The following is a 27,708-nucleotide window of genomic DNA, read 5'->3' as shown; positions in this document are numbered from 1 at the left end:
CAAAGGAAAGAGAAGGGATGTAAATGTACAAATAGATAATAGTATACTCAAAAGAAAATTCAACAGCTTGCTTTATTGTAAAATAGTAACTTTCATATGTTGGAATACTAGCCAAATTCAATACTGATATAAATATAAATTTCTTAGGTCAAAATATGTGGTCAGGTGAATTTTCTGAATCTCATAAAAGACAGTTTTTAAACCATATAAAACATTTAGAAACAACATACATCAACAACATATCACAATTTAAACTAAATAAACTGAAAAACAGCTTAATCTTCAAGATTTAGAACACATTTTCAATAACTTAAAATACCTATCTACACTTCCCATCTCAATTATCCTGGGAAGAACACTACTCGCTAGATTTAAATAATCCAAATATTTACTCATGGTAAGAGATTCTGACGTTACATACAAATCATGAAAACTTACTAAGTACTTTAAATTATAACAAGTCCTTTCAAGCCCTAGATAACAAAGGCAGCTTCAGCTTTCTAATGACACCTCGGGTTTATCTGTATAATACAATCCATCAGCTGACCAATGATAAACAGTTTAAAGGGAATTTATTCACCTAGTCAGTAATGATCCATTATAAAGGATATTTTGACCACTAGTTAAGATTTATAAATTTGGTTATGCTGACATTTTGTATTGTGCTGGCTAGTCTATGTGAGCTTGACACAAGCTAGAGTCATCTGAAAGGAGGGACCCTCAACTGAGAGAATGCCTCCATAAATCCTGCTGTAAGTAAGGCATTGTCTTCATTAGCAATTGATGGAAGAGGGCCCAGCCCATTGTGGGTGATGCCATCCCTGAACAGGTGGTCCTGGGTTCCATAAGAAAGCAGGTTGAGCAAGCCAGTGAGCAGCACATCTCCATGGTCTCTGCTTCAGCTCCTGCCTCCTGCGTGAGTTCCTGCCCTTACTGCTTTTGATGATGAACTGGTATATGGAGCTGTGAGTGAAATAAACCCTTTCCTCCCCAAGTTGCTCTTGGTCATGGTGTTCAATCATGGCAATAGTAAACTTAGACAATTGTTAGCAATAAATCATCTTTATGAGGCCACTCATTCATTAAACTGAAAAGAAAGATGATACATTCTGACTTTTATTTAAAAAGTAATTTAATTCAGTAATTTGATTTGTTACTACTTGAGAAGTACATTTGCTACCCAATAATTGGGTAGTAGTGAGGTTTAAGCAGCCTTCCTGGCCCTCACGTCCCTCTAACAGAAAGCATCATGGAAACTAAGCAGTAAACATCTTCTGCTGCTTATGTAAACTCAGCTCCGGGAGGAAAAGAAAATGTGAGAACATATGTAAGTCCTATTAGAGGCATTCCCATATCCAATACTGTACTCTAGTAACAGGGTAAACCAGCTGTTCCATCCCTGACCAGCAAACTCAAGATGAAGATGAAGATAACTTTCCTCATTGATGCCATTCATTACAAGTTTTTACATACTGTTTTATATCCAAATGTGTGTAGATAAAACATTTGCACAGATATTAGTGTTAAGAATTGAAAAATGAACAGCAACATCCACAAATGACCTGTCTATATTTTGAAGCCTTCAGATATTTTCAAGGCTGGAAGATGAACCCTGGCTACCTATTAAAAACATGTCATAACACGTGTGTTAAGGAGAGCTCCAGAACTGACCGTCTCATAAGAGCCAAACCAACTCTGCTGCTGTCACTATTCTCACTCCTCTAATTAGGCTAAGAAGGAGACCAATGACCACTACAGTCAGGGATTTACTAAATACTGGTGATCTCTACTACCAAACTCAGCTCTGTAAGCCAACAGTGAACCAGGAGTCTTTCTGAACCCATTGTTCATTAGGAGTCTGGAACATTCTCAATTAAAGCCTTCATTTTCCCTGTAGACTTCAATATATGTGGGCCAAACTGGAAAAGAAAAGGGAAAAAAAGAGACGCATGAGATAGGTCAGCGGGTATCTTCATGCAAACAAGAGGTTGAAAGGCATTAGTGCTGGCGCTGTCTGCTCAGTCTCTGAGGCGTGGCTCATACCTTCCAAGTCCATGGCAGCTCTCAACCAGGAAAACTCACAGGCTGCTTCTGGGAGAAAATGCTCCTCTTTTATTTTGAGAAACTTTTAATATTTGGAGAGCTGGCTCAGCTGCACTGGCTGCTCTTCCAGAGGACCGGGGTCCAGTTCCCAGCACCCACGTGGTAGCTCACAACTGTCTGTAACTCCAGTTCCAGGGGATCCGAAACCCTCACACCCATGCACATAAAAATAAATAAATAAAAATTTAAGAAATTGAATACAAACACTGTCATAATGAATATGCTACCAGGTTGAATTTTACTTCACTATTCTTGAATACAAATAAAAGCCTGAAGGGAGATTCAGGGGGAACTTTGCTTTTTTCCCTATGTTTCTCTGTAGATTCTGGGTTTCCAAACAACTAACTTTACAGTGAGCAAAGCAGAAATACAAAAGCAGGGCACGGGAGCACAACTAGTTTAATCCCAGCACATGGAGGTGGCAGTAGTAAGATAGGCTGCAAACCAGCTGTGCTACATACCAAGGTTAAGGCCCATCTGGATTCATGTCTCAAACAAGCAAAAGGGTTACCTTTCCCACCCAGCTAGCTCCAATCTCCAAGTAGGCAGAAAACAGGACCCAGTGCATCATCAGGGGACACACCTGGGTGACTTGAATACAAATGTGCTAATACTCACCAGGGCTGGCTCTGAGGTGGCCTCTGATTCTGGCTTTGGAATTCCTCTTTCAACTTCCCCTTGGCTGTTGTGTCGATACCGATAAGCAAACTTCTTTTTCAGGGCCTCTGCTATGAGGGCAGCAGGGTCAGTAGTATCCACTGGCCTAGGCTTTACATCTTTCTCTGACCTTTGAGAAGGGAGCAGAAACCAGAGGGACAGGTCAGTATGTGACTGTCCCTCACATACTGTGGGCGCCAGTTACTTGGTGACCCAGCCACTGCTAGCAGCAGGAGGGAACGCACAACATGAGAGTGCATATCAGATAAAGAGCCACTTGGGACAGTCGGGTTCATCCTCTAAAGTGTCAGTGCTCCAGGAGAGGGGCAGTAGCATGTATCCACTGAGTACTCACAATAAAGAATCTACATGTAGGCTAGAGAGAGGCTCAGCAAGTCCCCACCACCAAGACTGATGACCTGAGCTCACACTCCAAGACTCACATGGAAGGCAAGAACCAGCTCCTGCTGACCTCCACACACATATGGAACCTTTTCTTTAAATAGGGTATCTTTAAAGAGATGAGTTTACAGCCAGGGAGTGATGGCGCACGCCTTTAAGCCCAGCACTCAGGAGGGAGTCAGAGGCAGGCGGATCTCTGGGAGTTGGAGGCCAGCCTGGTCTAGAGGATGAGCCTTGGTGGAAATGAGAACCCTGACTAAGGTACAGCCTTTGCCTGCCCTTGGCTGCTTGCCATGGAGGAGCTGTTGGAGCTACTAACCTTTCCTGAAGGTTCGTGGAAGTCACTGCAAATGGTTCTGAGACTCAGGACTCTGGCCCTACAAGGCAGATGAGGAGCAGGAGTTGGGGGGGGGGTCTCACCTCTTGACTGACCGGAGCTTCACACTGTTCATGTCTTTAAGGATCTCTAGCATATTTGGCATGTCCGGCGGCTTTGGGTGGCTCTTAGTCGAAGTCTTTCCAGCACTGAGTCTTTGCTCTCTTCTCTCTTTAATCAGGTCTACTGCAGACATACTTTGGTGGAGCGCCGGGGAGGGGGAAGAGGTGGAGGGGGTGGGGGTGGGGGAGGAGGGGGTGGTGCCACAGTGGAAGAATCTAAGTGACCTACAGAAGAAACAAAGTATTTAACAGACTTCTATATTCCTAAAAGCAGTATCCTTAAACGGGACCTCAGATCTCTGAGGACAATGCAGTTCAGTTACTCTGAGAAATGTCTCAATCTGACTCCTACTTCACTGGGCCCAGACTCACCCAATGGAATAGTCTCATTCAAATGAACAAAGGTGCTTTTGAGATTTCAGACTCATGCTTGTGATACACAGCATAATCACTCATAGCAAAAATATAAAGCAGTCTATACTCAAAAACATTTGTTCTCAATACACTGCAAAACAATGCACGACTATTTAGGTATCACAAAAACTTGCACCATACTGGCTATGTACTTTGGTACATGTCTATACTACCATCACTTAGGAGTACAAAGCAGGAACATCACACCAGTTCAAGGCCAACCTGATCTATATAATGAATTCCAGGCTAGTCAAAGGAAAACCTTGTCCCACAAAACAGTGTTACACTTAATTTTCAAACAAAAAAGTAATGAAGTGTTAAGGAAATAAAAAGCCTACATTTCATTGTTTCACCTAACTCAAAGTTAGCTTTTTCTGCTGCAGAACTATACTGATGAGGGCTTGGGGCGACAGTTACATGTTGAGAGTTTTACTGGGAGTATGCAGGTTACAATTAAGACATCTCAACCAAGTCCCGTTATCTCCTACTTATGTTGTTTTCCTAGTCTACCAGCAGAGGGAGGTAAAGAAAACAATTCCAAGATAACAGAAGAGAAAGTCAGAACGTGATATGCAAACCACTGAAAGACCACACCTCACCTTCAAGTGCCCAGTACCCAAAGCACCTTTCCCAGCAAGCCACACTGCATGGGCATTCCAACACGACTCAGACACAGGTCCATATTAATCCAGACCCCCTGAATGTGGGTGTCAGTGAGGAGACCTCAGCATCCCTTGGGGCCTCAGGCAATAAATCAGCATTTAGCCCTGTCATCCAGATGGACTTTGGGAGCCCATTCCACGTGGAGGGATGCTGTCTCCACCTGGACACATGGGGGAGGGCCTAGGCCCTGCCCCAGATCATATGACAGACTTTCCAGATCTCTCATGAAGGGCCTCACCCTTCTTGGAGAGTGGAGTGGGGACAGGAGGGGAGAGAGAGGGAGCTAGGATTGGCATGTGAAGCAAGCTTGTTTCTAATTTAAATTAAAAAAAAAAAAAGTCTCCCCAGGACTGAAACAACAGGAAAAACAAGCACTACTTTCCAACCAACTAGCAGGCTAGGATATCAAGGTTCTCCATGGAAAAAAGTGGCACACTAATTAAACCAACAGTATTAGATCCAAAGTCCCGAATCTCATCTCTACCCTGGACAAGAGGAAGAGAAGCCATTAGGCACCTGCTGTGTGCATTCCACACTTACTGGCACAGGACATGGTAACTAACACAGGTACTGTTAGACCCAGTTTCGAGCAGGAAAGCAAGGTAAAATATCAGACGCTTACCACTCAGCACACGTCCCACCCGGAAACTGGTTCCTTTCACTAGACAAAAAGCCACAGTCACTGGCTGTCCTCATGTCTGAGAGATGTGGCTACCAGACGGAGGGAGCTTAGCTTCCTATAAAGCAGCCATTCACATCAGCACACCTCAGCAAGCATTTCAGGGTTTGCCAAGATTATTCCCTTGTCTTTTCAAACACAAAGGCGCACATGCACTCACGGGAGCGCAAGCGCACACACACCGGAGCACGCGCTCTCACACACACATACATCATCATCATCATCATCAGGTTCTGCACTAGATGGACTGAAGAAGACTAATATATCACAATGTCCTACCCTCCCGTTGGGTAGTCACAACAGGCCAATACAGGAGCCACATACCTGCGCCAAGACTCTGCTGCTCCTGCAAGGTCACAATCTTGGCAATCTGAGCTCTAAGGGCAGCAAGCTCATTCTCAAGTGCAGAGATCTTTTGCAAGGCTTCCTCACTGGCCAGTGTTGTCTTTGGGGGAGGCTCATCTTGAGACAAGTTTGGTAAGGAAACATGCCTGCTCGGGGGCTTCTCAAAGCAAGAAAGGTCATCCTCATGGGGAGACTTGGACCTGACCTCTGCCCTGCAAGGAAAACATAAAGATGGCCATCACAGGACTGCTAAGGAGACATGAGTGACACCCACACAAGCCAGCATCTCTAGCCAAGGTCAGCACTGTCCCACTCCTTCTCTGTCTACAGTGGTGCTAATCCACCATCAAGAGGCACCACAGAGCCCAGAAAGGTTCCTGATGGCCTGCGTTTTGTTCCAGCTTCAACTAAGAAAATTCTCATCTTCTAAATGATAATCTAATCATAACCAAGAGATAAAACCAGAAATATATGAGCCCTTCATTAAGGTCCTGGCTTCTGCCCTCTGGTGCCAGCATTTCCCACATCTGTCAGAACACATCAAACAAGAAATTTGGGGACAATATACCACATGCCAGAAACTGGAAGGAAGAGGGAATCATTAATGTCATTTCTCCCTCATACCCACATCGTGGAAGTCTCAACATTGAAAACGCCACTGCTTGGGCTCTGATCTGCCAATCACTGGGAACACTTCAAAACCAGAAGAGTTCTTCATGAGCACAGGAAGCAAGCATAATCCCTGGTATGGAGATCACTGATTCTAAGTGGACTACACAGTAAGTTGGAAGCTGACCTGTGCTACTCAAAGGGCGGCACTTTGCAGTTTCTCTAGCAGTTTGGGGGACATGTGGCTGGCTGGGCTAATAATACCACAGGCAAACTCAGTCCACAGCAGCCGAGGGCAGTGAAGCCTCAGCCACCTTCTGTGCTCAGACCAGTGCAGTGCCCAGTGGTTTAGTGAGAGCGGGTAATGTAGCAGCACACACCACAGACCTCAGCAAGGTTAGCCCCATGACGCTTGGGCTGGGTGTCAGCTCCAGCCCAGCTATGCTTAGACAGAAAATAAACGACTGCCACAGTATTCAAACCACTTTCCTCACATCTTCTCTGTCACAGGTACTCACAGACTTTCTTTTTTCAGTTTTTGAGGAAGGGTCACACTCACTGAGCAGCTCTGGCGGATGTAAAACTCTAGGCGGCCCAGTAGCTTTCAGGGGTACTCCAACCTCTGCCCCCAAGTCCTGGGATCACATGCCAGTGCCACCATGCTTATTTTAAATAATCAAATATTACTAATCACAGGTATTAGTCATGCCCTTTTGCAACACTCAATTTAACTTTTGCTTAACTTGATAGCGATGTTTTATTTTTGCATGAGAGCTGTACAAATGACTCTTAGCTTTTGGCATTGGGAACTGAATCTGGGTGTTTTGTTCAAATCTCTTTATGAGTAAGTCAAAATGTTTGAAGGAGCCTTCCCATCTGTTTATCTCCTGCTGCCCCTCAACATTTGGCTCCAGCACCGACTTCTCAAGAAGCCAAGATAACTTCTCTCATCATGCAGGGATTTTTCTCCACCTACTTAGTAGACTTTATACTACCAGTAACCCTGCCCCCCCCCCCCCGCCCCGGGATCTCCTCCAGTGCACCCGTGTGTCCACTGCCTGACGTCCCGGGATCTCCTCCAGTGGACCTGTGTGTCCACTGCTGACCTCCCCAGGGATCTCCAGTGCACCCGTGTGTCCACTGCCTGACGTCCCGGGATCTCCTCCAGTGCACCCGTGTGTCCACTGCCTGACATCCGGGATCTCCTCCAGTGCACCCACATATCCACTGCTGACCTCCCCAGGGATCTCCTCCAGTGCACCCGTGTGTCCACTGCCTGACTTCCTGGGATCTCCTCCAGTGGACCCGTGTGTCCACTGCTGACCTCCCCAGGGATCTCCTCCAGTGCACCCGTGTGTCCACTGCCTGACGTCCCCCAGGATCTCCTCCAGTGGACCTGTGTCCACTGCCTGACTGTGTCTGCTCTCTGGTGCCCACTGAGTAACTTTCTTAGATTGACTGACTAGTGAACAGGTCTCTAACACTGTTCCCTCATGTAACCCCAACTCCTCTTGATACAATTAAGAAACATTTTCCAAGTTCACAAATTCTCTATGATCTGATGGATCCTTGTGCTCCAATGAAACTCTTATAACTACTGTAGCTACCTTACCTAGAACTGATGGTTCTTCTGACCTCCCTGCTAGCATGTAACCTCCTGAATGGCAAAGAACAAAGAAGACTGTTCAAGAAAAAGAGAGCAAGGCAAGCTATCAAACCCAGATCTTAAAGTATTCCCGTACATCCTTGGAAACAGCAGACGCTGCCTTGAACCCCAGCCTTGAACCCACAAGACTAACCTGAGTCTTGTGGAGCACTCTCCTTCTTCTGTAGCTACCCATCCAACATCAGCAAAAGACGCCACCACATCCTCCCCTGCGGGGGTAGGACTCCATTCTGTTGCATGGCTGGTAAGCTGGAAGTCACAAAGAGAGAAGGCCTTTATCTGCAAACTCTGACAGAAGACTAAAAGCAAAGAGGTACCATCAGTCCTGTGTTAGAAGCTGCAAGGCAGGCCTCCGTGTAGGGGCTCACTAGTCATGTCACATGCTACCAAGCTCTGGTCACAACCTCTGGATTATAATTTAACCCTACCCAATTCTCACTTCATAACTCTTATTTCACTCATCCAAAGCTTAACATTGTAAGTATTAGAAATCTGATTTGGAGTTAGGAATGTATCTTAGCAGTGGGACACTTTCATGGCATCCTTAAGGCGCTGAGCTCTCTAGTAGCCAAAACAAACTAAAAAAGATGCCACTGTTTCCTGAAAAGATTAGTGAAGCAAATGTGGAGGGCACAGAGTCAACAAGCAAACCCCACCTGTGGTGAGTACTGTGTGCACTAGTGACGGTGATGTTCACGCCCATCTGTGGTGAATGACTATGTGCACTAGTAATGTGATGTTCACACTGTCAAGCCCATCTGTGCACTAGCGCTAGTGATGGTTAATATTCCCAACCTGACTGCATTTAAGATCACCCAGAACGATTGGAGGCAGAAGCAGTTGCATCTCAGTGAATCCAAGGCCAACCTGGTCTACAGAGTGAGTACCAGGCCTGCCATGGCTACACAGTGTGACTGTCTTCAAAAACAAAAAGAAGACACATCTCTTGGTTCAAGTGAGGAGAGTATTCTAAAATGTATCTAAGGGAAAAACAACTTAGCTGAATTAAATTTAGGCTACATTTCACATATTATGTGTCAGCGTCAGAAGGTCAGTGATTAACAATTTAAAGTTTCCAAACAAATGTGGAGAAGGGAAGTTGAGAGGGGCTGGGGAGTAGCTCATTAACTCCCTAAAAGTGAAGTTAAGAGGGGTTGAGGAACTAGGTCAGCTGTGGAGTGTTTGTCTAGCATGCCAAAATCCTAAGTGCAGTCCGCAGTGCATCAAAAGGAAGAAAAGAAACCAGTCAAAGAAACAAACAAGACAATTCGATTTATAAAAGAAGAAGAAAGCAAAAAGGCCAAAGAGATTTACTAACACATTCATCAGAAACCCTATACTGGGAACTGTCTGGGACCATCTTTCTGTAAACACAGGGCTCCACACACCAGACCCTGTAAGTCCGTGTCTTTAGCTATGCTTTATTTTGGAGGAAGGCTGAAAATTCTATAACTTTTTAAAGAAAAGTAGATTTTATCTGATACATGCTAGATGTCTTACCAGTCTGTACTTGCCTAGCATGTGGGACGTCCTGGGCCCCAGCATCACATAGGAGCAGACGGAAGTGGAAGCAAGGGTCAGAGCTCCAAGGTCACTCTCATAGACACACAAAGTTTGAGGCCAGTCTGGGATATGTGACCTTGTCTCAAAAAGGGAGGAAGGGAGGGAAGAAGGAAGGAAGGAAGGAAGGAAGGAAGGAAGGAAGGAAGGAAGGAAGGAAGGAAGGAAGGAAGGAACGAACGAACGAAGGAAGGAACGAAGGAAGGAACGAAGGAAGGAAGGAAGGAAAACACAGACCTGAGTCAGCACATAGTGGTGTATGCTTACGATCCCAATACTTGGCGGTAAGGAGAGAGGATCACGGAGTCAAGTCCAGTCTTGGCTATACAGTCAGACCTTACTTCAAACAAAAAGGGGGGCAAACAGGCCACATTTAAGGACCCCAATCTAATTTTCAGGGTTTTATAAATGATGATAATTATGGATCAAACATTGTTTCTAATTTTATATGAGTTTGATCCCTGAGAATCACAAAAAAAAGACTCCTGAAAGTTATCCTCTGACCTCCATGTTTTCCACACAGCATGCACACATGCACTAACACAGAAACACACACACACACAAATAGAATTTTTAACGCGTAAAAGCAAAAACTAAAAATATAATGCCTCCCAGGACGTATTAAATATTTCTTATGCTGCAAGACTATGTCATGTATATGAACAAACGGCACTTGATCAATGATACGGAAGTATCAGTGTGGGGGTCAACATCTGTCTCTATCACCTTGACCTGACATTCTTCCCAATATGAGCTGTTCCCCAACGTAAGCCAAATTCAATTCAGAGACAAAGGAAAACCGAGCCCAGACTTTTAAAGGTCATTTCAGGAACTTCTTGAAAAGAACCATTATTGAGTGATATAAGTGTGACACAGGAAAGGTGATTTCTAGGACAACGCAAGGAGAAGTGGGCACTGGCAAGGGGGCTGGAGGCCAAGTTCTTCAAGCACGATTTAGACTTCCCTGCCATGGGCATGCACAGATGAGATGAGACGTCTGAAAACAAAGGACTTACTGTTAACTTGGAGGAAGGTCCTGTCCTGTCAAAGTACTGTTAGCAGAAAAGATTAAAGAGTAAAGGCAGAAAATGGAGGAGGCACAACAGTTTTAAAGTTTTGAATTCCTTAATTTGAAAAACAGTAACTCAAAACTCTGAATATCTTAGAATCTTACCACAACACTCTTGACTAATTTAAAATATTCTGATAATGTAAAACAATTCTGAGAAATGGATTTCAGCTAAATGCTTGGTGTCCATGGTAGACTGACTTCTGGGACACCTTTTTTTTTATTATGTATACAATGTTCTACTTGCACATTTGCCTGTACATCAGAAGAGGGAAGAGGGCACCAGATCTCATTACAGATGGTTTTGAGCCACCATGTGATTGCTGGGAATTGAACTCATGATCTCTGGAAGAGCAGCCAGTGCTCTTAACCTCTGAGTTATCTTTCCAGCCCCCAGGAAACCTTCTTATACAGACAAAACACACAAGCTTGGGTCACTTACTCTAAAATGACTTATGCATTTATATACAACATGTCCACATCAACCCCCATGCTTTTAACCATTCATCTCTGGATTACTTTATAACACCTAACATGGTTTAGCTACTGTAAGTCTGCTTATGTTCCCCATACATGGCTTTGTGGGGTTTTTTTGCAGACATTTCTAATCCTAATTCTAACCCTGTGTTTATTAATGTATTTGCTTGCTTAGTATCTCTCTAGGAAGAATACAACACCTAGCAAAAAGTACAAACATCCAGTTTGTCAGAGAAAAGGGGGTCATTATCTTTAAGTATCCATTTTGCTTCCAGATTTATAGGTGATCTGTAATAAAAATGTAATTCATTACTTGTGTAGTTACAGAACTTTTCCAATTCCATAAACACCGCTCCTCAAAATTCAAGAAAACAGTCTGGAACAGAATTACCAGACAGAATATTTAAGACTGAATTACAACTGCAGAAGGTGGAATTCAAACTAACCAGCCTACCATCAGCTCCCACCAAAGTTATTCTAAATTATGCTAGTGTTTGTGATCACCTGTACGTTTGTGTCCTTAAGGTTGAAACATAAAAAATGCACACTTCCATTCAGGGTTTGATTTTTATTTCCATTTTTGTTAGAGAAACATGGTCGTGGTATCATTATGTAGCCCAGGCTAGCCTGTAATTCCTGACACTCCTACCTCAGACTCCAAAACACTGGGATACAGGAGTGTGTATACACAGCTCTTTTGTTTTTACTTCATACAACTGAGAAATCCACAAAAACACAAACCTTCAAATTCTTCTTCACAGTGATGAACAGACACTGCTGGGGACGGGACACCTGTGATTTTTACATTTATTTATTGTGTGTGTGTGTGTGTGTGTGTGTGTGTGTGTGTGTGTGTGTGTGTGTGTGTGTGTGCGCGCGCGCGGCGCGTGCAAATCAGAGGACAAATTTAAAAGAGTCACTTTTCTCCTTCTACCACGAGGGTCCTGGGAATCAAACTCGTCATGCTTGGTATCTTGCTGACCCCAAAAAACATGTAAGAACAAAAGGTAGAGTATTTGCCTAGCATACCTAAGGCCATTGGGTCACCCCTAACAACCACAAAACTAAAGCAGTAACAAAAAAAAAGAACTTCTTTAGAACCAGAGGAGCTAAAGAAGGCAAAACATTAAATAACCACCCAAAGGCCAAAAAAGTTCAAGGTCACCTGGGAATTAACAATTGTCTCATCACAGGTTTCCTAACCTTCCCCTAGGCTTCTCAAGGAGGATAAATGTTAAGGATCTGGAATAATCACTTCAGAGGAACTAAAATTAGAAAGACCTTGGCTGTTAATCCTCTCTATTTCAATGTTATTGATAGGAGAAAGCCTCAAAAACCATTCAGTACTTCTAAAACACCTTGCCCATTACTTTTCTAAAGCACATATTACCATGGAAATCTGAAAAACAAAATCGTACCTGAAACTGAACTCTTGGACATTGAATCAGAGATAAGTTGGTACCAATTTTCCTTACGATACTTCGAGATGAACCATATGGTTTTCCAGACCAAAGTACCTAAGGAAATAGGGAAACCAAAAATTTACAAAACTTCTCAAACATTAGCCTACTGAGTGCATGCTAACACATTAATCACATTAACCTAAATGTTCTAGGAAATAAGCTAGTATTTCTCAACTCAAAATTGAAAGGATAGCTACACAGACAGACAGATACTTGGTATTAAAGAGATAAAGCTTCATATAAGATACTATATAGAAATATAGAATAGTTTTTTGGTGTTGGTGTGTATTGGCTTGCATGTGGAGAGAAGTCGGGTCTCCTCTCTTGCTACTTTCCCCTCTTGCTACTTTCCCCGAGTTCTGAGGATCAGATCAGGATGTCACCCTTGGGCAAGTACTCCGCCTGTGGAGCTGGTCTCACCAGCCCAATAATATCCTCTAGCAAATTTAACATAATATTGTATTAGGAGTACAAATTATTTTCTTATGCTTCTATAGAGGAAATGCCACTGTAACTATTTTACCATATTTTTAATTTTAGAACTTTAAAAATTTATGACTTTGAAAACGTAAGCCACCTTTGCTATGGTAACTTTTCAAATTAAATACAAAATCAGTGTGAAGCTTGAGGAATGATTTGGGGTCATGAATGTTAGTTGCTATGTGAAAAGTGACAGACCAAATGTTAGTGGGGACAAATCCAGTCACACTGGTACCTTCTTGAAGGGCCTTGTCTTTAATTCTTATAAAAATGCTATGTGAGTTTTAGGAGCTGCCATAATGAGGGATACCTCTCTGGTGAGTTAATTCAGTATCCTGGACTATACTTAAAACACCGTAAGCAAAGCCCAGGCACATCATGTTAAGTCACACAAACTACACTTGGAACATGACCTTCTGTTACACAGAAAACCTAGGCACGGAGAGTGCTACAGCTGAAAGCCTAGAGAGAGGGGTGCAGGGTGCAATACAGCACGAAGCAATTTTCAAAGAAAAAAACAATCATACTTAATCCAAACTTTCACATCCTATTATCCTTTAATACTAAATAAACACAATCAGATAAAAATGGACACAGTTCCCATTTTAAGGCCAGCCAAAATTCTAATTTAAAGAATGAAATTATGCTAATATATCTTAATGTAATTATGAATACTAATTAACCTAATGGAACTTTATGAGCAGCAGTTGGCTTCCATTTACTGTGGTGGCTAGAGCACTAACCCAAACATCTCACACCATTCTCTAAGCATATATTAGCAATCAGTTTATGGGGTACAAATGGTACCCCCTCAGGTATCTGCTGCAACTTTTTTTTTAATTTAAATTTAAATTAGAAACAAGGTTGCTTCACATGTCAATTCCAGGTCCCTCTCCCTTTCCCTCCCCTCCTCCCACATCTTCCCACCAACCCCTCCCAACATCCCCTAATTTCCCCAGGGAGAGTGAGGCCCTCCATGGGGGTGTCCATAGTCTGTCATTTCATCTAGACCTTCCCCCAAGAGTCCAGGGTGAGAGTGCATCTCTCATTGTTGGATGGGCACCCAAAGTCTATTTGTATACCCAGAATAAATACTGATCTACTACCCAAGGCTCAATAGATTGCCTAGGCCTCCTCACTGACACCCACATTCAGGGGGTCTTGATCAGTCCCATTCTGCTGCAACTTTTTAAAAGCTTTTCTAATATATATGCGCCCAGTTTCACTAACTTTTACCTGTGAGAATTCAGTCAACAAAACCTGAAATTTTTTCTTTATAAATGCAAATAAAACTGATAGCACAACTTGGAAATTTGGGTGAGCAGACAATTAAAATATGAATTATTACTCAAAGAATTTAAGAGGCAAAAGTGCCCAAGCCTAAAGCCAAGTGTCAATGGCCCCAAGGAGGGCCATTAGCAGTCTGTGTTCTGTGAGGACCAGGAAGAAAGGTTCACAGTTAGTTCTTCAGAACAACAGAAGGATCACCAACCAAGAAACAATAGAGTCATTATAAAACAGTCACTACGCTTTTTACCTTGTGCATTTTAACAGGTCTTGACTTTCTAAAGCAAAACCCATAGGGCAGCGCTAACCACACCACTCAGTCATTTCTTCTCTAGTCCCCCATTTAGTAAGAAGCCAAAACTCTACTATGATGCAGGAGAAATGGAACGTTATCTGCGCATCATAATGTGACAATTGCCTAGTCTGAAGTGAACCTCCGCCTCTCTAGGAAACAAGTTCCTGCTCAGAGAAGACGATAAACAGTTCACAAAGAAAACTCAGAGAGGACCTGTCCAGGTCAGGAGCCAGGGCTTCGCCAGCCTCCAGAGCAACCCTCTCCAGTATCTTCCCACCCGCTTGCTGCCAGGGGCAAAGAAGGGCAGAGAAGAGGCCAGTGATCCAGCTGTCAACTATAAGGAATAAGTAAACGGTTTAGATTCTGCCTACAAGGTTAGAACAGATTGCTTCGTGTCTTTTTTTTTTAAAGCACACTGTACCTAACATAATGTTGCTCTTCTGATCTTGCTGAATTACCCAGTGCTTAGTGTGAATGGAGTATTTAGAAAGAAGAGTCACAGCCTCCATTAGGTGGTTAAGACACTAGAGGAAAGAACAACTAACTTCCAGGAAGTCGGTTTTTTGATGCTGTTGGGTTTTTTTGTTGTTTGTTTGTTTTTGTTTTTTAATACAGCCCTCACAGTGGGGAAGAAATTGTAAATGGCTGGGAAGAAACAGTGAACAGATGGTACTGAAAAGTCACCATCTATGCACTGGGGGGCTGCATGACCCAAGCGCCTCTCCGCCCCTTCCTTGGGGCTGAACTGGGCTTGTCGGTGTTCTGGTTTGCAGAAGGGCAGACTCTCTCTAGAGAGAAACTGTCATCAGATTTGTTGCAGATGTATGAGAAAGCAAGGAGAAAACTGTCATTACTAGAACATTTGATCTAATTAATAAATCAGACAATTCAATTCGCTTCTAAGGAGGAGAAATTATATATTGTTTTATCTACAAAAATTGCTTAAAAACAACTTTCTATATCTATATATTTGTGCATGCCTATGCCTTGTATTGACAGTCCATAACATTTAGCAACAGTGTTTGAAAGTGATGACAGCAAGGAAGAGACAACAGGAAAGCAATTTGTCCTTTTCACATTGTGACATGTTACTGCAGAAGTGTTGATGTACAAAGCTAGAATCTGAAGCTGTCATCTGTCTCTGCTCACTATAGGAAACCATTAGAAACTAATCTATATTATTAATTGAAAGAAAATACTTAGTCAAATAAGCTGTATTCTATTATTTTCTTCAAACTATATGATATAGCTTGAGTCTCAGAGATATACCTGAAATTATTTGTAAATCAACATGTACATATAACATTTTGGGGGAGAAATCCATATCATTAATCACAATATCTAAGTAGAGCCTAATTCCAAACTCATTTTCATGCCAAGTCCTTGAGAAAATACACAATGCATGTTAACCACCTGATCTCAGTTTCATTGTACATGTGTCTGCCCTTTCTTCATTCCATTGCTGCTCTATCCAGACAGACTGCCATCTAATCCCTGGTTACCTATACTGGCAAGTATTCTTATTCAGGGATGAAAATCTCTGAGTCTGAAGTCAGCCTGGCCTACCCATTAACTTCGAGGACAATCAGGGCTACATACTCAGACCTTGAATATGTAAAACAGAAAAAAACAATAAAATCATAACTTCTATAAAATAAACCTTATCTTTCTTTTCTTTAAAAAAACTATGCATAGAATTAAATAGACTAAATTTTCTCTCTAGCCATTGTCACATTTTAGGACAACATTCTTATCATTTACTTGCAATACTTAACATTAACTTAAAAACATTCAAAGTTATAAACTGCCAAACCAGTGATTTTCTATAGATTTAATCCTTTTCTTCTTTAATGAGTACATTGTTTTTAAGGTCATGTAATTACAATAAGTTGTTTTCTGGGGGTTTTGTTTTGTTTTGAGACAGGGTTTCTTGGTATAACACTTCTGGTTGTCCTGGAACTCTTTCAGTAGACCATGCTGGCCTCGAACTCGCAGAGATCTGCCTGCTCCACTTCCCAAGTGCTGGGATTAAAGGCATGCGCCACCACTACCCAGTTTACAATAGTAGGTTTTGAGCATAACCTAGAAAGTTACTACCTCACCATGCTGGGAACAGACCCACTTCTGTGATTTAATTAGTAATCAAATCACAGAACACAAGCAATAAATACAAATGTTGTTAAAGTTGGTATCATTTTTCTCAGGAAAGTCTGAGAACAGAAGAGTCTGGAGTTTCAGGATGGACTGTGAGCACTCACCGACTGCATGCTGACCCCAACTCGCTCAATCACCATCCTCATCAGGCACTTAATCCAGCCCAGCATTTAGGTGTCTGCGTCTTCCCAAGCTGCAACTCAAATGCTTCAGGCATCCATAGCAGCACATGGTCCATAGAGCACACTGAAATTTTCAATGCAAATAGTGAGTGCTAAGATGAGATCGTTGTTACTTACAATTTCTACTGTTACATGTCTCACAAAGTCAGCTTCAAATACAACACCTCAAAGCTTGGTGTGCAAATCAGAGAAAAAATTTACACATTCTCAGCTTGCTTACATGTTAGCACGCACCTTTAATCCCAGCACTCAGGAGGCAGAGGCAGAGGCAGGCAAACTCTATATATACCAGCCTGGTCTACACTGTTTCAGAATAGTCAGCACTACCTAGAAACCCTGCTCTCTAATAATAATAATAATAATAAAGTCCTGAGATGACACAGCGTATGTAATAGTAAAGTCATGCTGCATGTCCAACACTAACCAGAACATGTACATCTTTATTACTTTATAAACTATCCATAACTAGACCTTTGGTCAGATACATTGTAGTGTCACCTTGATTTATACGGGTTATATGAATAAGTCTCTGAGTCAATAGAATTTTAAAAACACGGACTCAAAACTGTCAAAACAGAAATGGATGGGGGAAAAATTCTAACAAAGCAGCTGGATGTGGTGAGGCTCACATGGTGAGCTCTAGCACTTTGGAGACAGAAGCAGGACGACCAGGTGTTCAAAGCCACCCTAAATTATAAGAAATCATGTCTTTCAAACACAAAACAAGCTGGCTGTAGTTGTACATGTCTTTAATCCTAGCACTTGGGAGACAGAGGCAGGCAGATGTCTGAGTTCAAGGCCAGCCTGGTCTACAGCATGAGTTCCAGGTCAGCCAGAGATACTCAGAGAAACCCTGTCTCAAAAAAACAAAACAAAACAAAAAAACACACACACAAAACACTTCATGCCTGAGGCAGAAGGATGGTCATAGTTATGAAGCCACCCTGGCTTATACAGTATTATCCTGTCCACAAATAAAACATAACAGCACCCGACCATCATTTTTTTTAGATTAACTTAATATAGATATGTACAACTCCCATAATTCCAACACTCCCGGGGCACAGGAAAAATGAGGGCTTCCGGCCAGCCTAGGCCAAACAACAAGACCCTGTCTCACTATAAACAGACACAAATTTTAACTTTTTGGTTTTGATTTTGGGTTTTTTGGTTTTTGAAGACAGGGTTTCTCTGTGTAGCCCTGTCTGTCCAGAACGCACTCTGTAGAGCAGGCTGGTCTTGAATTCAGGGTCCCTGACTATAGTCTCTACTATAATTTAATATCCTTTTGAGCACACTGGTCCTTTAGACTCCTTCAGATTTGTCTCACAGTTGGCATCCTACAGTCCACAGCTTTCCAACCTGGCTTCTTTCACCTGGTATGATACACTTAAGGTTCCTCCGCATTGTATCAGGGTTAAGAGGTAATTTCTATGAATATTGCCCTGTCTGAATGTGCCACGGTTTATTATTCAGTCATCCACTGGAGAAATCAATTACTTTCGAGCATTAATAATTATGAATAGAAAACTATGTACATACATCTTTTTGTGTTGAGTGAGGGCAAGTGCATGAGCACCTACCTGCTTGTGGGTGTCAGGGGACATTGTCAGGTGCCATCCCAGATGCTGTGTCTTTTTTGTACCCCTTCTCTTTCAAAGTCCCAGGGATCTGCCTTCTCTCCTTCCTAGGGCTGGGATTAAGAACACCCATTACCCTGCTCAGGTTTTTCAGCTGGGTTCTGGGAATTAAACGCAGGTCCCTGTGTTTACCAACTGGGCTATCTATCTCCCTGTCCTCAGCTGTTTTTTTTTCGTTTTGTTTTTTGTTTGCATTATTCTTTTTTTCAGATGGATTTAATGTATTTCAAACCAGGTTTAGCTCACTGCATAAACTAAAATGACCTGTTATTTCTGATCCTCCTGCCTCTGATTCCTGAGTTCTCTGTAAGTATGTGCCATCTATACAGTGAGATTTCTTTATTTTTTAATAATGTATTGGCCAGGGTTCTCAAGAAAATCAGAACCAACAGGATACACACACACACACACACACACACATATATATATAGTCATATGACATATTGACTCAGTCAACTATAGAGATTGACCCAATGACCTCCACTGTGCTCCTCAGAACACCCCCCCCCAACTCCAAACACACAACAAATAACTCACTGGTGAGTTTTCCTAGCCCACATTCATTCTTTCAGGGGAATTTGGCTAGCCACTGAACTACTGCTCCTTCTACAGACTTTTCTAAAGGTTTCTGTTCATTATTTCCTTAAACTTGTCAATGTTTCTTTCCAGAAATCCCCCTTTGTTAAAAAAAAAAAAACCTCAAGCAGAGGATGTAGCAAAGGAATGACCCCTCGACTTTTAAGATTTATTTCTATGCTCTGTATGCAAGTATGCCTGCATTCCACACGTATGTCAGTGCCTGAAAAAGGCCAGAAGATGGCATCCTGTCACCCAGCTGTGACTCTCACTAAGTCTTCAAGTCCTTCCCTAAAGGCAATTCTGCACACTTGACTAGTCTAGTGACTACTCCTGTCAGTGCTGGAAGAGTCTAACTTTCACACAGATGATGCGCATTTTCAGAAAGACATAAATAGGGAGTACTAAAACACGTGGCACATGCCTGTCATCCCTGCACCCTGAGGAGGAGGAGGCAGAAATCAGTGAGTCTGAGTCCAGCCTGGAGACCCTGCCTCAAAAAAAGGGCAACACTAGAAGGGGGCTGTGGCTGGTAAGAGGCCCCAGCAGAGCTCCTGGCTCCTGGCACTGTTCTATTTCTTGGCACAGATACTCATGTGTTGACTTCGCAATAACTCACCAAGATGTTTACAAACTTTTCAAGAATCTAAGTTATACTTCAAAGTTTTAAAAATGCAACCTCTGCTTTGTCTTTTGTTTGAGGCCTGCAGGATCTGTAGGGGAGGTTGGGCTGCCCCTCAGGAGTACGTACAGGACACATCCGGACACCAAGTTCTCAGCACAAAGGAGATTTATTTTTTACCCTGGAAGGGCAAGTGTGTGTGTGGGGGGGGGGGTGATGCCTCTGGATCAGGCAAAGCAGACAGCAAGCAGCAGCAGTGGGCGTTTTTTTTGGCAGGAGTGGGTTTTTAAGGATAAAGGGGAAGTCTGTGCTAGGGTGAGTTAGTAAATTCAGACTGAATAGGTTAGTCAGGGCAGCCAAATAATACATTTTGATTGTTGGACCTTGGTATTTAGTCTCAGGAATGAATCAGTGGCCAAATAAGGGAAAAGACCTTGGGGGCTGGCTTTGGGAATGTAATGGTTTTTAGCAAGGACGAGGGAAAGAGAGGGGGCAAAACCTGTCATCTGTGTTTGCCATGCTTGAGGCTGCTAGAGCTCTGCATTGTCTTTCTACATAGTCCTGGCTAGCTTGGGACTCACTCTGTAGACCAGGCTGGCCTCCCAACTCATGGGGATCCACCTGCCTCAGCTTTCCAAGTGCTGGAATTAAAGATGTGCACCACCACACCCAGCCTCTGAACAAGCTATACAACAATGGAAAATTTTTGCTGTATTAAAACATGCTCTGTAGTGCTTTTAAAGGTTACCAACAGATCACAGAACACTATAAAATACACATGTAGTTAAATACTGACTTGAAGGGCAGTCCATTCATATTCTTAGGAACAATGTTCTCTAAACGGTGTGGTTTCGGCTTTTTTGTAAAAATCCTCAACTTTTTGTTTTTCTTATGTATAGAAAGACATTTGTCAAACTACTAAAGCTGAACCGAGCAGACAAAGCAATCTTCTTCCTTATATAGTTATTACTATATAGGCCATGTTTCAAAGTGTTCCTTTCTCAATTAAAACCAAAATTTAGGCAGAAACAGATGGAGCTCTGGTCTATATAGTGAGTTTCAGGCCAGCCAGAATAAATAAACAAATAAATAAATAGCAACAACAAAAACAAGTCTAGGACCTAGGTATGGTGCATCCCATACACACACACACACACACACACACACACACACACACACACACACACACACACCCCAAATCTAGGACTGAGAATTGTAGTTTGCACAAAACCCCAGGTCATCAGAAAAGAAATCTAAAGCCCAACTCCCAGCATCAGGGAGGCTGAGGCAGAAGGATAACAAATTTAAGCTCAGGCTAGCTTTCACTCAATCTGGTAACCCACTTGGCCATAGTTTTTTCCCCTCCATTCCACAGTACTGAATGGCTTTAACCACAGGTGAGCCTCTCCTAGGAACTGCATCCCTGGCCAACTGAGCAGTTCCCCCAACCAGTTTCACCCTTGAGTTCTTGTACCCGGCGCATCCAAGGACCACTTCACCCACAGACTTGCCGTTATTTTCAGTTATTTCTTCTCTGAAACTTTAGAATTTCATAAATCCTACTTCCATCAATGGGGTTGTACAAATTTACTAAGCTTTTTAATTTACACATTTTTATCTTTCTAACTCTTCTCCCCTACACTCACCAGACCAGCTCTTCCAAAGCTAGCCATACGGTTTGACTATGCCCTCTAATTTTCTTCCCCCTCCAGTTTTTTGGTTTTGTTTTGTTTTGGTTTTGATAGGTTTGGGCTTTTCTGAGACAAGGCATCTTGTAGCCCAGGTTGGCCTTATACTCTACTATGTAGACAAAGATGGCTTGATCCTTCTCCTTCTACTTCCTAAGCAACAGAATTACAAGTGTGAGCCACTCCCAGGTTATGACTTCACTTCCCAGCACCCACACGGCATAGGTAACAACCACCTGTAACTCCAGGTCCACAGAGATCGGCCAACCTCTTCTGGCTCTGGGAGTATGACATTGCATATGATGTTAATACATGCACTCACACATAAAACGGATACTTAAAAACCAAATGAGTGTGAGCCACCATGCCTGGCTCCCTGCTCTGGCCTTGTGATTGAAGTCTAAACTCCAAAGTAGCAATAAAATCCTAGTACTCTAGGAGCCTGGACAGAAGGACTGCCTTGAATTCAATGCCAAAATCAGCTATATTGAGTTTAAGGCTAGTGGAGGCTACATAGCAAGATGCAGTCTCAAACAAAACAATAAACAAAAACCTGACACCCAACAAGGTGGTCAGACCATGACTTGATGATGGGTAGGCGGAGAGGGTGTGTTAGTGACTGTAGCTGGTTTCTGACTAGAAGAACCAGTTCAACACCGTGTGCGCATGCCATCTCCCCAACCCCCTCCCCCTCATTCGCTTCACTTTCCCACTGGATGGTGTGCCTTTCCAGAAACAGGTGACAAGGTACTGTACTTCTTAGTCTCCAAAAGACAGCAGAAAATGGGCTGTTCCTTAAAGGGGTATTCCTCCTCCTTTTCTCAGCCGATAAAGCAACAAACTGACGGTCGTCTGAGGAAAGTCTCATAGTGCCCTGCCACACCCTGCATTTGTGCATTTACTGTACCCTCAGTCTCTGCTGTCCCTCTTTCCAAGCAAATGCTCAGGTCTCCTCTACCCAGTCACTGTGTTGGTCTCACATCACCAAAAATGCCTTGCGTGGCAGAAGTTCTCTCTTCACCCGTATTACTTCTATCACTATTTCCTAGTTTCTCCCACCTGCATTTATAACAAAATCTAAACTGAATTTCTAAACTTTCCTCCCAAATCTGTTGTCCATATGTTCATATTTGAGAAAAATCGCATCTACATTGCCAGTTATTCTTTTTCCTTTCATTTTCTGTAACTGATCAAGTTGTCTTCACCAGATACCGTCTCGTTGTCTTTACTATTACTAGAAGCCTTTGTGACTGTAAATAATTTGGCAGTTATGCCTTCCTTTCCATGCACTGCTATCTCTTTGCTACCCTCTACCTCCTCCAGTCACACTCTGACAGTCATAAAGGTAACTCCAGAAACTCAGTATACTCTCTTCAACCTCACCGTTGTCTGCTATACTAATTCAGGTCTTACTGCTTCTTGATCGGCCAGAATTAAGACCCTCCTGTGCATATATTTCTCTGAACATCAGCACATTAAAACAATATGCCAAAATTGCTTTTCTTATTCTCTGGGCTTACTAAGTTTGTAAAGACACTGTTTCTCGGCGTTTGGGGCAGTGTGTAACAGTTTCTCAGTTGTTAAGTGGCTGTCAAGCCTGATGTGGTGGTGTTTCTCTAACGCTGGTATGGAGAAGGCTGAGGCAGGGGAATCAAGAGTTCAAGAACACATAAAAAATAAATTAAAATGTAATAAAAAATTAAAGGGAAAAAAACCTGAAGGAGTAAGGCCTGCTTGAATGTTAGTAGCCCCTTCCCAAGTGCTGGAGTCCTTGACCAAAATCGTCTGGGATGTCAGTCAGTAAACTGTTAGTTACTTCAAGATCCAGAGCTGCAGGGAGACTCTGACACCATGCTTGCCCCGCCAGAAAAGAATGTCCCCTCAAAAGCTTTCCTCCCTTACCTTCCTCCTCCACAAGTACTCAGCCACCCCAATGAGAAAAGTGGCTAATGTTTCATAATTTTAAAAAAAAGTCTTAAAAAGATCTAATCTGGAAACACTTAAAATCCGTTACAATCAGCCAGGTGGCAGCCCACACCTTTCATCCCAGCACTCAGGAGGCAGAGGCATGAGCATTTCTGAGTTAGAGGCCAGCCTGGGCTACAAAGCAAATTCCAGAAGAGCCAGGGCGACATAGAGAAACCCTGTCTAGGGAAAAAACAAAAACCTTGCTACAATCACAATGACTTTCACTAATAGGAATTCTACATATACTAGCTCTTAGAGAAAACCTGATTTGATCTAGTAGTCTTCTTTTTAAATTCCCTCTGTCTAATAGCATTCCGAGTGCGTGTGTGTGTGTGTGTGTGTGTGTGTGTGTGTGTGTGTGTGTGTGTGTGTGTGTGTTGTGTGTGTTCAAATATATACATGTGTGAAGGTCAGAAGACAACTTTGGGAATTGTATTTCAAGAGCCATCCAGCTTGCCCCCAGAGCACTGATACATATATATATACATATGTGTGCATGCATATAAGTTTAAGTGTGCATATGCAATGGCTAATCTTGTCAACCTAGGTATGGCTGGGCACACCTGTGAGGGATTTTTCTTGGTTGGATCATCTGGAGTGGAAAGAATCTTCACTAGTATTAGAACCACTTTACTGGGATTGCAATGTGGACCAAAGACTGGTAACTCTCTAGGTCTCCAGCACCAGACTGAGGCTACTAAGACATCCAGTCTCATGGAGTGAGTAACTATCAGGTCCTTGACCTTTCTGTCAGGAGACAGCCATTGTTGGACTACTGGGATCACAGCCACCCATATGCATGTACTATCAGTTCTGTTCATCTAGAAAACCCAGACTAATACAACATATATTCTAGATATATGAATACAATCTGCTTCAGTCTGTATGTTACTCGTATGTCTATGGTTTGGGGGCTAGTCATTTAGTACTGAATAACCATTGGTGTGTTCTTCCCTAGCTGGATCTGACCTGAAAGTCTCCTCCCTGAGGACTAACATTCATGGTACCAAGAAGTGCCATGAAAACTTCCTAAGGAGGAAAACAACCAGCAGTCCTGCCCTGCTATGAAACATAACAATGACAGGCATGGCACAGGAACCCTACAGGTACAGTAGTGATTACTTCGTCAGTCACCAACAGCTCTCAAAAGAGGGAAATCATGAATGGGACTGGAAACCTAGTTAACTCTGCATGCGTAGTGAAGTCACAGATCTTCAAGAACTTACAACCAACCCCTGCTTCAATTAAACCAGCATCAGTCTAGTAATTCTATAGTATAAACTACATTCTAAATTATTTATCCTTCTGCCCACAGATAAGCACAGTCCTCATCCCTCACCAGCTTGGTTTTCTGAGGCAGGGTCTCCCATAGGGCTGGAATAACCAACTAGCTAGGCTTGGAGGGCCTATGAGCCCAGAATCCTCCAGTCTGTCTCCTGAGAGCTGATATTATAAGTGCATACCACCATGGCCAGCTTTTTTACAAGGGCCCTAGGGATCAAAGAAATACTGTTAAAACAGGCTGCAGATTGTTTCCCAGGTTGTGTATGAATACACATGTAGAGCTAAACATACTTTTTCCTTGAAAATTTGTGATAATGGTATACAGACCAATAGCTTGTAGGCCAGCTACCTAGCCCAGCTGAAATCCTGAGCTTCCATCCAGATTCAGTAAGAAACTGTCTCAAAAACTAGAGGGAAAGTAATAGAGGAAGATACGTGCCGTCCTCACTGTGCTCCAAATCTATCTGCACATACCACGGATCCACAATGAAACAGTGGTGCAATAGGTTCCTGATGTCTACAGAGGAAAACGTAACACTGAAAACATCTCAGAACAAGAAGACCCCCCCCCATTTGATTGTTTCTGCATTGTTGGTAATTTTTCAAATCAATAGAATACATTTTCTGGTTTGTTTTGTCTTCCTCTTCTTCTTGAGACAGGGTCTCATTCTGTAAGCCTGGCTGTTTCAACTCCCAGTGTACTGCCATTATATATTAAGTTAGTATTTACTATGTTGAGTTTATTTAAAAAAAACAACATAAGACTTGGGCTTTTTTTTTTTTTTTTTTGGTTTTTACGAGATAAGGTTTCTCTGTATTGTTTCGGAGGCTATCGGTCCAGCCTGGCCTCGAACTCACAGAGATCCGCCTGCCTCTGCCTCCCGAGTGCTGGGATTAAAGGCGTGCGCCGCCACCACCACCCGGCCAAGACTTGGGCTTTTAAAGACAGTCTTACTCTGGGCATGGTTACCCACTCCTTAAACCTCGGGAGAGAGGGGCAGGCAGATCTCTGTGCTCTTGAGTTCGAGGCCAGCCTGTTCAACAAAGTGAGTTTAAGGGTAGCCAGGGTTACATAGAGAAAGCCTGTTCCAAAAAAAAACTAAAGAGTCTTATTATATAGCCTTGGCTAGCCTGGAATTACAGAGATCCACCTGCCTCTGTTACCCAAGTGCTGAGATTAGAATTATATGTATGCCACCAAGCTCCATTCATCAAAACTTCTTAAAAGTTAAAAAAAAATCTAGCTGTCAGGTTGGTGGGTATGGTGGCTTGAGCCTTTAATCCCAGCTATCATGATTAGAAGCAAAAAGATCTCTAAGTTTGAGGCCAGCCTGGTCTACATAGCAAATAGGGCAATCCTGACTTTAAAGTGGTGGTGGTGGTGGTGGTGGTGTGTGTGTGCACACCTTTAATCCAGACACTCAGGAGGCAAAGGCAGATGGATCTGTGAGTCTGAGGCCAGCCTGGTCTACAGGGCGAGTTCTAGGACAGACAAGGCTACACAGAGAAACCCTATCTTGAAATAGCAAAAACAAAGAAGCAAAAAAGTCAGCCACACCTTGTGGCATCTGCCTATAACCCCTGCATTTGGAAAATGAAGCAGTATAAGGAGTTTGAGGCCAGTCTGGGCAACAAATGGCTAGCCTGGAATACACAAAGCCTTGTACCAAAAAGAAACAGCGGTGCTAGAAGAGGTGATAGCATCCTAGCACTAGAGAAACAGGCAAGGAGTCCCCACAAGTTCAAGACCATCCTGGTTCATATATCAACCTGCAAGCCAGCCAGGGCTCCACAGTGAGACCTTGTCTCAAATCAAAATGGGGGTGGGGGGCTGGGGCTGGCCAGCCTGGGCTGTCAAACTAGACAGTAAATCTTTTAAATCTGTCACTACCTCCGTGACTATCTCATTGTAATGTAAAAGCAGTCACATACACTACGAAAATAAATGTGACTGGATTCCCATAAAAAGTTATTTATGGAGTTGGGTGTGGTGGCTGAGACATGAGGGTGACCTAGAGTTGTAAGCCCGCCTAATCTACATAGTGCATTCCACCCAAGCCTGGAGTAAGAGAGACGCAAGCAACTCTGTCTCAAAACAAAAAAAGTGAGCGCTAAAATTTTATTTAATATAATTTCCAAATGTCCTGAAGTTCCCACTTTTTTCCTGTGAGTGGTGAAGCAAACCTAAAACTTTGCACTTGGGAGGTGGAGGGAGGAGGATCAGAACTTCTGGGCCATCTTCAACTACTTCGGAAGGCGAAAGCCATAATGGGATACATGAGACCAGTTACAAAACAAACCATCGGGGGAAAGTCGGGTTAGTTTGCCTGCGGACCTGTCTACTGCTCACACTTCGCACCCTTAAGGAAGGCAGCTCAGGGCTGCGAGCCGTCACTGACAGGAACCTGGGGCCAGGTGGAGCAGGTTGAACGTCCTGGGTCGCCGTGCTCCGCCTCCCCAGCCTGGACCCAGCCAGGGCACAGCGCGCACAGCCCAGATCCCCGCCTGGAGGCCGGCGCGGGAAGCCGCACGGACGGCGGGGGATGGGAGCCAGGCCGGCGGCCCGCGGAGCTCAGCCGGCCGGGCGCGGGTGAGGCGGAAGCCTGCCCTCCTCTCTGGGCTCCCGCCGCCTCGCTCCGTCCTGCCGTCTCCCCGCGCCGCGTTCACACGGCCTCCTGCTGCCGTCCGGTCCGGGGTGGCAGCCATCGCCCCCTTCCCCTGTCACCAACCGCTTTTACGCGTCCCGGGCCCCACTCACCTCTGCCGCTCCGCAGCCCGTACCTTCCCCAGCTACTCAACCTTCCAGATTGGCCGTCCCGGGACCTTCTGCCAATCAGCCAATCCCCGCCCCTGGCCGGGCCCAGGCTGACCAGTGAGAGGCTCTCTGCGGCCTGGGGGCGGGCTCAGGAGCGGCCGGCTGGAGGCGTGGTCTGCCTCCACCCCGCCCCCAGCCGCGCCGGCTACCTTTCCGCGTGTCTGTGCGCAGG

At 43.6% G+C, this 27,708-nt stretch overlaps 1 protein-coding gene across 1 annotated transcript; it reads right to left on the bottom strand.

Annotated features, from left to right (window-relative positions):
- Window positions 1–53: 53 nt before the first annotated feature.
- Window positions 54–27,708, bottom strand: Mtfr1 (mitochondrial fission regulator 1). The gene is given in 11 exon segments (XM_040740846.1): window positions 54–1,919; window positions 2,722–2,890; window positions 3,583–3,751; window positions 3,754–3,825; window positions 5,681–5,913; window positions 8,110–8,225; window positions 9,477–9,620; window positions 10,553–10,588; window positions 12,501–12,599; window positions 16,866–17,007; window positions 27,480–27,708. Coding segments are annotated over 10 exon segments (1,173 nt in total). The 5' UTR covers window positions 16,932–17,007; window positions 27,480–27,708; the 3' UTR covers window positions 54–1,850.

This window comes from Mesocricetus auratus, unplaced genomic scaffold (genome assembly GCF_017639785.1).
Source record: "Mesocricetus auratus isolate SY011 unplaced genomic scaffold, BCM_Maur_2.0 Super-Scaffold_6730, whole genome shotgun sequence".
NCBI lineage: Eukaryota > Metazoa > Chordata > Mammalia > Rodentia > Cricetidae > Mesocricetus > Mesocricetus auratus.
Note: the sequence above shows the minus strand (reverse complement) of the source record. Positions and strands in the feature narration are given on the sequence as shown.